General features: G+C 30.6%; 1 protein-coding gene across 2 annotated transcripts in view; it reads left to right on the forward strand.

Annotated features, from left to right (window-relative positions):
* The window catches only part of LOC145242028 (protocadherin-19-like), a 158,618-nt gene that overhangs the window by 134,664 nt on the left and 10,099 nt on the right, over positions 1–13,855 (forward strand). Inside the window, exon 3 of one of the 2 annotated variants that reach the window (XM_080104922.1) lies at positions 4,397–5,366. The exons of the other annotated variant lie outside the window; for it this stretch is intronic. Coding sequence (XP_079961048.1) covers positions 4,397–4,417 — 21 coding nt within the window. The 3' untranslated portion in view covers positions 4,418–5,366. Of the gene's footprint in view, positions 1–4,396; positions 5,367–13,855 lie in introns of those variants that run through there. 2 annotated transcript variants of the gene reach the window in all.

The following is a 13,855-nucleotide window of genomic DNA, read 5'->3' on the forward strand; positions in this document are numbered from 1 at the left end:
TAAATAGATAACTTGTTTCCTGACTGTTATAGCTACTCTTTTGACATAAAACTGTAAATATATACTTTATCAGCATAAAAAAAAAACAAATTTTGTGAATGAAATAAATGATAAAAGAAAATATATTCATAGTCAAGCAAATGTTTCATTTATACAATTTAATTTCAGTTATCATAGTAATTCCTTTCTTAGATTGCATTTTTTTTCATCAAAAAGTAAATGGCAATATTTATTATCATCAAATGTTTTAAAAGATAATTGAAACAAGTTTGACAAAGATTGAGGCAAATATGAACATGTTAAATTTCTTCTTCAATGATTGAATTATAAATTGACTATTATTTCTAGGGTTTGTTCATTTACTAGTTAATAGTAACTATGGTAGTAGCATCATAGTTTAAATAACTTATTTTTACGATATTTTCATCGGTACATATTCGTACTTGTGTATAGAATTTATTTCAAAAGAAAAGATTCCAATTTCACTATAGATCTGTTTTTAGGAGTGATTATAATATGGATAGTCATAACTTGTAACAGTGTGTGACATACTGTATAACACATCAAGTATATATTCAAAGCAATTTTAACACTGGTTATATCATTCAAATCGTTTTAAGCGTTCAATTTGCTCATGTACTAATTTCTATTTACATTTTGTGTAAATCTAATCTCAGTTAATTTGTCTGAAATAATTAAGTGAAAATATGATTTCATTTCAGTTGATTTGGAAAGTGAATTACGCGATATAACAATTTACTGTGTCAGCTGATTTTTCTGCATACTAATTATGTTACCACTGAAAGGCTTAGACATTATTTATAAAACAAATGTACTTAAAAAGATGTTTTCCTGTGGATATAATCTTATATATTTCATATCTATTTGAAACATTTTCTGATGTATTTTTAGTGGATGCTTTTAGTCTCAATATTGTATCATGTTTGCATCTTACATTGGTATTTTGCATGAACCAACATTTGTTAAAATATGCTGATATATCTTTTCATAACTAAGTTTTACTTTTTTTTTTACAACAAGACAAACTTAATTGTATACTTATTTTGTAACATTGAATGCCGGTATGTGCGTGTATGTCAGCAGTAATCTAATGTTTTAGACACTGATTAAAGTCTGTGTAATAATACAAACACACTTAAAAATATACTTAGTGATGAAGTATCAACAAGGAAATCATAGTTTTAAAGACAAATATGTATGGTATTTTATTACATAATATCAAAACATAATATTTCAAAATGCAAACAATTGCCTTAACTATTTAATCTAATATATTCTACACACTTTCAACTTATGCAAATATTTGAAGATTGCAGAAAGAATTTTTTAAAATATAAATTACTCTAACACATATCTCCCAATTAGCTATACAAGTACAAAAAAGTAACAATAAGTAAATCCACATATCTGATCTTCATTAGAAACTAACAGAGTCAGGAGTTTTTTTTTTTATAGATTCACATGTATGTGTCATATGCATATATGTCAGTTGGGTTAAAGAAAACTTATATTTGCGTGTATTTTAAGAATAAGGAACTTTTATTATTATTTAAAATTTCTGGTCTGATTTACTCATATTAGTTTGTTGCTATCACAACGTTTCGGGTATTTTGCCCTCTGACCTTATTCAAGGATTTTGTGTCAAACTATAAAACCATCATGAAATTTTTCATGTCTTGTGATATTCTTTCAGTTGAATTGTTAAAACAACTTGCTGTCTTTGCTTAGGTTTGAACTCAAAACGTCTAGATAACTTGCACACTTAGTCGTCTTCAGAACAATTTTTGACAAACTTCTGGGGCTAACCTTTATTCCTGACTTGAAATAGAAATCTGTTGTTTAAGTTGCCAGAAAAATGGTTGCATCATTTTACTGCTCCAGAAGATATCCTCCAGGCGCAATCCTCTACCTGTATAAGAAGCAAGCACATCCTAAAATGGAATACTGTTGCCATATCTGGGCAGGAGCTGTTCAGAGCATCCTATCTTACCTTAACAAAGTTCAAACCGGCTTTGAAAACCTAGTAGGGGATACCCGTTTTTCTTCCCTGCAACCTCTTTTCCACAGAAGAGACGTTGCTAGCCTGTCTCTGCCCTATCGTTATTTTCATGGCAAGTGCTCATCTGAGCTTCAATCTATGCCTCCCCCTTTGCCAAACTTTCATAAAAAATACTTGTCTAGTTGCAAAGACCATCAACAGTTTTCCCCACTCTATATCTGTGCCTAAATCTAAATGCAAATTCCATGAACAAAGCTTCTTTCTGAGAACTACCTGCCTGTGGAACTCTATTACGCTGGCCTACTTTCCAGCTGACTACAATATGCTCGTTTTCAAGTCCAATGTAAACAACAATTTAAGTAAGCAAGTTCTTCTTGAACCACTCCCTGAATAATCCATTTCTACCACTAACGCTTTATCCATGCTCTTATCCTGGTGACACTCGTACACTCATTAAACATTATCCTCGAATGGCATCTGGGCCTTGATAAGTGGTAACTCCCGTGTAAAAAAAAAGTTAGAATTAATTTCTGAGACTTATTAACATTCAAGTTTCTCTATGATTAGAGCTTGCTATATTTTTAAACTCGATCGTCTGAATAGATTAACAGGTGTGCTGTGTATTTAACAAAACAAAATGTTGGGATAAAAACCAACGAAGATAAGGAAACCAGTTCAAAAATTGTAAATAATAATTGAAAATAAAATGCATAATAATTGAGGAAACATCTCTATTCATTCACATTAGTTTGTTTTTGCTGCTCTTTCTTTCAAATATCTAACTGATTATTCTGACAGAAGAAACTGCTACTTATCAATAGTTTTAAGTAAACGCACTCCAAACAATAAACAATTTCCTTTTTAATATACACAGTTCATATTGTTTTTACATTCTTTATAGATTTATTTGAATCAATAGAGTTTTAATTGATAAATCATATGTATTTTGATTTTTTGTTAAATTTATTGCACATCTTTATTTAAATAAATCGATGATAATAAATAAGATACGATTTGTCGATTTATCTTATTAAACTGTTGGATTCCATTGAGATTTTCAGAAAACATTTAATTTCATGTGTTTTAAGGGCAAATTCTGTGGTAGAGTTTTATTATTAGTAGTAATAGTATTATTATTATTATTATTATTATTATTATCATCATAAAAATGTTTTAGTTGTTTTGCAATTACTTATATATCTGTAAACTCATAATGACTTATTTTGAATCAAGTGATTAAAATAATATTACTAAGAATATATTAAAAGAATATAAAAGTTTCAAATAAAATATTTTCAGTATATCTTTTAACATCTTTGATAATCACTAATTTTTAAAAAATCTTATACGTGTTTGCAAAAATAACTTTGCATTAATGCTATACAAATTCTAATAACAAAAAACAATCAGGCTGACCTAAAGATATCAAATTATGTAATGAAATAATATGAATAAGAAAAAGTGCAACTATATCTGATTTCAGTTATAAATAATCCTTATTAATATTAGAAATCTTTCCAATCTGTATTCATTACAGAAACATTTAAGGTATTGTCCTTTTCTTATTTCTTTAATAAAAAATGTACAACAGAGGATTAATTTTAAATAAAATGACTGTTTGGTGTAAACAAGTATCTTGCACAAAATAAATGAATTGAATGAGCTGTTTTTGTCTCATTCAGACTGTTCAACATGTATATATATATATATATATATATATATATATATATATATATATATATATATATATATATATATATATATATATATATATATATATATATGAGAGAGAGAGAGATAATCCAATATAATAAGTAATAGAAAAATGATCTGGATGTTTATTGCAAAAGAAATTATTCACATTATGAGGGAATTTTTATAGGGAAATATGAGAATGTTATTAGACGTATCATTGATAAAGTAATTATCATTACTTCAGTCTTTTATAGAAATAAAAAAGGGTTTAATAACATAAAGAGAGAACATTAAAAGAAATTAAATACATCGGAATATAATACAAAAAGATGTAAAACAATATTCAACTTCATACTGCTATAAAAGTAACAGAAATCTGCTGCAAGGATGTTTTTATTTTTAAACTGCTTCTTTCGGTATCTTTTTCTTTCGATGAATAAATGTAACTTTTCAGTATTACTAAAACCTTTTGTAATAAAAATAATAAAAATATTTATTTTATAAATTCATTCATATAATGAATAATTTTTCCTCAAATATCCAGATCATTATTCTTTTAAAGTTGTCTTTACATTGATATTAGACAGTGCAATGTATGCACTTCATTGCTTTCATATAATTAGAAGGCAAATAATACTGCTGCTCCAATGACCACAGGTGTGGCTCTCATTGTCTTTTCAGGTTCATTCAACAATACACTGAGGTTGACAACAAAGGCTATTGTGAAGAGAAAACAATGTACAAGTAGAGACAAGAATAATGGACAGCTATAAAAGCACAACAATAGAAAGACAAGCACAGTAAAACCAGGTAGGCCATAGGCTGCTAGTTCACAGTCAGCTTTTGGACCTATTTCCTTAATCTGTTCCCAGATCTCAGCCTCAACAAAGGAAACACCAACAGATGCAGCAGCAACAGATAAATTTCTTAAAATGTTTGTGATTACAAGATTGATTGCTTGACCACACATTGACTATGGACAACCCAACACAGCCAATGTAATGATATTGTACACCACGTGTTGAACAACTGATTGTCACTTTTACAGTTTTGCCAATATATTTGCAGATATATTTAAAAAGGAATAAAAGGAACATTTTTATATTTGAGAATAATACACATTTCTTCGCCATATCAGTTTTACAAGGAAGAATGAGTGATTTGCCATTTGTGCTTCGGCAATTGGTGTTGAAAGAGAATGTACAGTGACTGAACAAATACATTGTAATTGTATTATAAATTCTTGACAGGTGATTCAAAAATGTGTATGGAAAAAGACACTGGTAAAGAGAAATATATGGACGTTGGATATTTTTCTGAATAAAAAAGAAAGTAATTTTTCTTTCATAGAATGTCTGGTTGTCAGGATACTATCGAAAAAATTGTACATAAAGAAAGAATACAGAATTTCTTAAAAGTTTTAAGATTCAGACAAAAATGGAGAAATTACAACATTTCAGGACAAAATAGATTTTAGGATGTTTGTTTCATTTTAAAAAAAATTTTCACCATCCTATTTCAGTGTGAGTCATTTTAATCATGTTGAATCTTTTACCCTGTAATAAAATGTTTCTGCTTCGTGATATTCTTTTCAGGAAAATTTATTTTTTAGATGAATAAATTTTGAGTGAGATATTTTTATCTTGTAAAATAATTTCATTTTGTTATATTTTATTTGGATTGAATATTCTACTGTACAGTGAAATTAAAAATGCTTTACGTTGTAGATTCAGGTATGCTTATTATATTGGTTCGCCTCTGTGATATCTGCATTGGAGATTCCCTATCATGTTGATAGATATTTTAGAAAGTGAAACAATCCATTGAATGATAAAGAACATATTGCTGGAAATGAATATCTGTTGGAGTGTGACGTTCTCTACAGAACATGTTCCTTTTTTTTTTAACTTTATTGCATTTATTTATATTTTTATTTTATTATATTTTACATGTAAAATTACTATACAAGAAATATATACTTTCTTACAAATAATAAATCAAATTATATTCAGATCATATTTCTAACTAGAACTTCTTGTATCAATAATTCTTTTACAAAATTTAATTAGGCTAAAAATAGATTTCGTAGAATATGTATACAATTTGATACATGTTATTTATTGAATGATAAATAAAATGTTGCTGGGAACGAATATCTGTTGGAGTGTGACGTTCTCTATAGAAAATATTCCTTTTTTATTAATTTTAATGCATTTAATGCATTTTTATTTTATTATCTTGAATATATACAATTTATATATACAATTAATAAACAATAGAAGATATATATATATACTTTCTTAAAAATAATAAATCGAATTTCATTCAGATCATATTTATAAATAGAACTTCTATGCATGTATCTATTATCTATAACCTTGAAAAATTTATTTGTACTAAAAATAGATTTCATAGAATATGTATACAATTCTATACATACTATATAAAGTTGATGAAAACATTTACTTTGTTACTGACCTTTCTAAATAATCTGTTTCAAGTGTCAAGTTTAAAAAGCCTTTGCAGAATACAGGAAGTTTGATCAGATGTCCTGCTGGCTTGGCAGGCCAAAGGCTGGTTCAAAACATTTTTTTTTTCAAATAGTGGTGTTGGAGAGGCACTTGTAGAGTCAAAGCAACTCATGAAAATCCCTGGTGTGGTGCAAAACTGATAAACCCAGGCGGTTTGGGAGAGTCACATGATGTTTCCATGACTATTGGTTGGAATATGAATCTGCTGAGAAAATATTTTGATTGCTGCAATTTGCTGCTGCTCTCATGTAGCCACGGTTTGTTACCGTTTGTGATACTCTTTACAGAACATACTCTTTTTTTACAGACACTTCTTACATTTTTCTTATTTACTTTTTTCTCATTGCAAAAATATGTAGTTTATTGTCTTAAATATCTATTTATTAAATTAATTATAGATAAACCATTATACATTTTCTCAACAATAATAAACATAATTTCTTTATAAATAGAACTTTTGTAGATGTGTGTATGATATTTTTGCAACATATAACTACACTATAAAATACATTTTATAGAATACTCAGAAGATTAGTGATGTGATGTTTATTCCTTAATGTTTTTAGTAAGTTACATATTCCACTGTAGAAATATAACTAATGCAGATACCTCAAGATTCTATCATAGAAAAAGATTTTCAGATGAACAGTTGATAAATATATTATGTTATGTGAGATCTCATATCATCGACATATCACAGTTACCCGTGAAAGTTTTGTAACAAATACCCCTTTATTTTGTATGTAAAGACAACTTCATTAAATACTTCATATTGAATGATTTTTTAGATTTAAAAATAAAAAAGAAACAATTGATTTTAAATTCCAAATATAGGAAAATATAGCAATTTCGCTTGATCAGAAAATAGCAAGTATTATTATTCATGCATCTTTGTGAACTTGGGGCTTCGGGAAGTTAGACGGATTTCATAACTTAATACTTTATTTAATCAGTTAATAATCAATTCTAAAGTTGATTCTTGTGGTAGTTAAAGGTTCAATCCTTACTGTAGGCAATAGTAACTAAAACACTTATTAGTTCATAACTGACGAAATAAAAACAATTTACCCCTAATGATTAAATGTACAGTTTCCCGAGTTTGACTAGAAGGTTTCTCAAGCTCAAAAAGACGCACTTAAAGTTGTATCAGTAAAATGGTTAGGAATGTAATAACCAAGACGAGAATAGTAGCCCGAATAATTCAAATAATACAAATTATCAATTTCTGTCTAAAAAAGCAAAAAAAATGAAAATATATTATTTAATTGTTGTAATTCAAATGTAATTGTTTTTTTTTTCAATATTTTTTTATCATGATAAATGATGATTTAGTAAGTGAAATATAGATTAATGTTTTTTTTATATTTAATAATTACTTGAGTGAAAATAAATTTGTGAGAGTTAAGTACTCAAATAGTTAAAAAGCAACAAATGTAATGGCATTTTGTCAATATATCTAATATCTTACTGAATACATGAAAATACTAATGATTTTTTTCTCATTATCTGTCAATTGTAACCCTTAAGAAATGAGTAAAATGAACTGTTTTTCGTGTTTTGCTATTATCATCAGCATGTTTATAATCCTTATTTGGTCAATTATTTTAAATGAGACTGACAGAATTTGATTATGTTCTTGAATATCATATTCAGCACAATTATTTGCATACTTTATAGGCAAATTATATCCAATTCAATACAATAAAAGTAAAGGAAATCTATCTCGGACTGAAAAGAAGACTGGCATTCAATAAATGGATAATAAATTGTAATTATTAGATCAACTAGATAATGAAGATAGTGCTACATGTATGGAAGAGTCTAAAAAATAAATGAGTCTGAGAAATGATGCAGTAAGAAAATAAATAGGAAGATGCATTTCTTTAGCAACATAGCATTTTCTATTTATTTATATATAATGATATTTGTAGCAATAAAAATAAAATCACAGTAATGGATTGGCATCTCTCACTGAAGTAATATGAACACTAAAATATTTGCATCATACATTCATACATTCATTTACATTATTTTTAGTCTGAACAATTTTTTTTTCCTGAAAGAGCTACCATTGTCATGTGCCAAATTACCTCTGTAGCATCATGTACCAGAATTTTTTTTAGATAAGAATTGATAATTTATATTATTTAGATTATTCGGTCTACTGTTCTTATTTTGGAAGTTATGCTCACAATATAATCTGCAACCTTCATCAGGTGCATATTGTCAAACTCAGGAATCTGTATGTGAAACTCAGAAATCTGAAAAATTTAGAACAGAACCCTTTATTTAATTCACAGGGTCGTTTGATCTTGTTTTGTCAGCTATGATAGTCAGAAGTCTTACTACCTATTATTATATATATCGTATTGATTGGTGTTCTAATCTATCATTTATAATTATGGTTCCCATATAATATTAAATTCCATGCTACCTATGTCCTGCTTATTTTAGTTGTATTTTCTCTGTCTATAATTTTAACTTCATCCTATAAGAATAGATGATTTCCTCTTTCGTTCATATATTATCAGCCATACTACAATATCTTCATATATGACTTTCTGGTGTTACTGTATTCATAGTGAGTAGTATGTTTCACCTTTGCACATTTTTTCATACTTACATGGAATTGCATGCACATAGTTCTTTGCCTTGTCTTTTTCTGTAGGAGAGTTCACATGCACAAGATGTTTTCAGAGATTTGAGTTGCTCCAGAATACTGCCCTGATGTCATATATATAACATACTCATTGAATTTTTCCAGATAAACTCTTCATATATCGTAGACAGACTTTGAGTGGTGTCATTTGATCTTTGGCCACAGATTTCTGGAAGTTGGTATCATACTCTCAGTGGAGTGTTTCTATAATATATATTGTCTATCTCTTGCTGATATTTACTAGTGTTACTACATATTGCCTTTGTTTAATGTTATAGACAATAGACAATTTTTTCATCCAGCTAATAACTTGATGTTCAAAATGAAAATTGTTTCGATACATAAGTTTGCAATTTTTATAGAACCATCACATGTTCTTCAAAAAGAATACACCCATCAACTTCTGACAATGATGGTTGATGTTGAAAGAAAAAACGTTGATGGTTTTTGTCATTACATACCTCAGGCCATCTTATACGATGTAAATGCAGCACTGCCTAGACTAAGGTGTTGGAAGTTGTAGATCATTGTAAAGAAATTGGCAGTGCTTTGACAACTGACGTGAGTACTGAAATAATTTATAGTCCCACAGATAATGCTAAAATTACAAAATCCTCTTTCACTTTGGTTTGCTTATTCATGAGTCTGAATAAAGCATATGCATGTCTGATTGCATTAGTTGAATAATATCTGAGAGAGAAATCATAATCCAACAGCATAGTTGTCCAACTTTGCAAACGGTTCGCTGAATAAACTGGAATGCTTTTTGTGGATCTGAAAATGCTAACAAGAGGTTATAATCGGTGATCAAAGTAAAGTAGCGTTCATAAAACATTTATTAATTTTTTGTGTTAAAATTATTTTGCAATGCTTTCTTCCCTATTCAACTATAGTTTCACTCAGCAGGGGTTTGTGACCTAAATGCATGAACTATTGCTATTTTGGCTGCGATTGGGAAAGCTATTTTCAACAACATAATCGGGTGCATCAAAAACAATAATATCCGTGAATGATTGTAGTGTGTGAGCAACATATCTGAAGAAAGTAGTACTTTTAATTTATTGAAGACAGATTAATACTCATTTAACTTTTCAAAAAAATTATTCAGAGGTGCATGAATTCAATGGAGTTCTGGCAAAAGTGTGAAGTTTTAATATTTGCTAGTGCCAGCATTATTTCAATGGTTCAAATATTTTCTGGGTATAGCCATCGATTATTATTGCCCAAAATAAATCTCGAATATTTAATTTTGATTTAAAACAATCACATAGAATCCATGCTGCATTTGCTTAATGTAGAAGTCAAATGCTGTAGAAGTTCATTTTCTGTAGCAACTGTAATGATGATATCAACTTGTAACAAATGATGATATCAACTTGTAACAAATGATGATATCAACTTGTAACAAATGATGATATCAACTTGTAACAAATGATGATATCAACTTGTAACAAATGTCAATCTGATTAACATTGCATTTCTTGTTTGCTGAAATATGACTGGAGCAAGTTTGCCTTCCGAAAAACGGTGATTGGATCTTTTTTTTTTTACATAGGCATCACCACATTATCAAGGCCAAGAGGCCACTCAAGGATAAGGGTTAAGTACAGTAGAAATTGGACAATATAGTAATCATTAGTAATGAAAATTTGGTAAATTTGATAACTTATATGGAACGGCTCATCAAGAACTTATTTACGTTAGACTTGAACAGAACCATATTGTAGTCAGCCGGAAAGCAGGAAAACGGAAGACAATTTCACAGGCGTGGAGTTCTAAGAAAGAAGCTTTGTTCATGAAATCTACGTTTAGGTTTAGGCACAGATAAAGAGTGGGGGAAATTATTGATAGTGTTTACAGCTAGATGAGTGTTTCTTGTAAAAGTTAGGTGAGGGGGGGACCATAGACTGAGCTGCTTAGCTACTTTGGACTTAATGGCTTGAGTATACAACTCTCTTGCATTCTTTATTACTTTCTTACAATCGTTGCTGGCAGTCCTGAAAGCGGCTTTAGTTTCCATACATCTATTACATTGGAAGCAGTGGAAAAAGTGATTTCTGTGCGCAATGGCAGCAGCACATTCTGGAGAGAACCATGGCTGGCTGTTAGGTTTTTGCTGAAACTTTTTCGAGGGTATGAAACGGTCTATACCTACAATTAACCATTCCGTCAGGTCTGATACTATAGAGGACACATCCTTTTTAAACATGGAATGCAGAGGTAGATCAGATATAAATGTACGGAAGCTATCCCAGTCAGCCTTAGTGTATCGATATACTGTACGATGGAGAGGTACGTCTGAGGACTTATTACATTTCATTTTCATCTTAATTGATACAACAGAGTAGTCAGAAGATCCAAGAGGCGACAGATCAGAAACTGAACATAGTTCAGGGCAAGTTGTGAGAAAAAGGTCTAGTAGGCTCGCATACTGGCCGTCATTGTCGGGCACACGGGTGGGTTCCTGAACAATCTGAGTGAGGTCATAGGCAATGGAGAAATCATGACAGAACCTCCCCTCATCATCGGTCTTGTTTGAGTGGGTCAACCATTCGACGTTGTGAACATTGAAGTCTCTACATACGTGAATGTTAGCTGAAGGATAAGCAGATAGGACTTGGTCAATTTTCTCAGATATGCTTTTAAAGATAGTAACTCCGCTGTTGTGGGGGCAATAGAGAGTAAATATAAATGCAGTACTGTGAGCTAAAGCAACCCGGAAGCACATATAGGGTAAGTTAGAATCTTCCCTGGAGATGTCCCTACCACATGGAAAGCCATCTTTTATATAGGCACATATTCCATGCCCATGGCGATCTTGGGGGTCAGATTTAGAAGTTAAGTTAGAGTATCCTTTAATTGCGAACTCTTCTAGGGAAATAGCCTGTCCAATGCCAGTTTCACTTAAAAAGAAAAGGTCTGGTTTAGTCTCCTGTAATTGGGTTTCAACCTCTGGAAGGTTAGAACGTAGACCCCCTGATGTTAGAGAAGGAGACATGGTAGTAGGGGTCTACGTTGGAAGTTGGAGAACCGGGTTTAATCGTATATTTTTTCTTGAAACTTGTCATGATGAAATTTTGGAATATTTGGACTAGGTCGTCAGATTTACTTAGAGCAGGACAGAGAGGGGAAACTAAGAGAGAAAAAGAAATGAAGAATTTTTTTTTATTTGTAGCTAATGATAAGGTAAAGCTGTAACAATTACCCACTAGTATGGCATCAAAAGGCCCCACCAGAAGCTACTGCATGGTCCAGAATCCATTCACCAAATGGCAATACAGCAGCCCCAGTACTTTGCACCTGCTGATAGGACAGCCTCCTTAGTGGTTAATCCAAGGTTCGGGTCCCTGACTATCAGGCGGATAACGTCAGCCCAGACAAAACGTTTACCTCCAGCACCCTTACTAGTGACATGGCTACAAGGATAGACATAGAAACAGAAAATTTCCGCCATCTTTGCCAACTGTTCGCGCAAAATACTGCCAACCTAGAAAATAGCTTTTTCTTCTCCCTTTGTCAGAAAAATCACTCATTAAAAAATGAGGACTGAAGGACAAATCGTCTCTTGTTTGTGTTGAATGTCAGAAACAATTTTGACAATTTCAACTGCAGGAAAGTATATGAAAATTAATTTTGTAAAAGTAATTTTCACCATTTAATTTTGTGAAAAGATTCTCTGGCAAAGGTAATGGGCACTGGTGTGCATCTAATAAATTGTCAATTCAGTGGAATAACCTACACATTTAACAACAAAATGAGCTTCCCCTGTGGAATAATTGCTTGCAGTACTCCTTGTTGGAGACCTTATAACTTGTTGTTCATTATGTAAACTGCGGCATAGGATGCCGGACGTTTGTGACTGAAATTTAATTCAAGAGTCGCCTTGGATTTGGTGCCAAATCATAGACTCTCCTGAAAAACGTTGCTAAATTTAAACTTGAGTATTTCTGTGAATTGGTTTTTAATACAAGTGACAGAAAAATGTTTGAAGTATTAAAAACACTATTGAGAGGAATATTAAAAAAATTCTATACAGTCTAAACCAGGCAAACTTACATCAGAATTATCAGAGAGATAGCATGTTTCAGAATTTTTTAAAAGATTCATTGCAATTTTACTCACCCATTACCTGAATTGTGTTGCCTGATGCACTTTGAGTTATATGATATGTATCTGTTAATGCTGGCTTGCCAATTTGTTTCCACATGGAACATAAGATGAGGGTAACGTCCGAAACCCAGTCAAACTATAAATGAAATGGATTGCTATTTACAATCACAGTAATAAATTTTCTGCATGGTTGAAAACTTATTTTAAATATTGAAGAAATAGAATTTGAATATGATATCTTCAGGCCTGTTTTCTTCATTGAATTTCTTGTATATCAAATTTTAATGGCTTTTATGTGCATGAGACGTTCGTTATGTCTGTAAATGGGGTATTCTTGATAATTATGCTTCTTAAATGAACGAAAATGTGAAAAATGCATCTTGCTGCAAATCCAGCAAGCACTGAATGGGGTATATTTGTTGGAAGTGTATTAGCCTGTGTTCAGCCATTGTTTATTGCCGATGGACTGCTGTACCATCATAGTGTTGTGTGTAAGGCTTAATAAATGTTGGCATTCCGTAGTAAGTTTGAACTACAATATTTTTTTATTTTAGTCCAGTATTGAAAGTAAGTGCATACAAATGTCCGAATCCTGTGAAGATTGCAGTCCTGCCATGAATATCAGACATTTAAACTGATCTTCTGTGAAGTATTTTATTTGAATTTTTTTGCACACAGTTTACATAAACAGCAAAGGTAATATAGTTGTGAGCATCATTTTTTATCAGTTTTAGACAATTATAACTGATGTTGAAATGAGATTACTAACGTTACAAATGTCCTTAAACTGTTCTACTGTTTCAATGAAGCTTAAAGTTTTCGTTTCGTTCAAAAGAATGA

This window comes from Euprymna scolopes, chromosome 21, assembly GCF_053919585.1.
Source record: "Euprymna scolopes isolate OS-2025 chromosome 21, ASM5391958v1, whole genome shotgun sequence".
Classification (NCBI taxonomy): Eukaryota; Metazoa; Mollusca; class Cephalopoda; order Sepiida; family Sepiolidae; genus Euprymna; species Euprymna scolopes.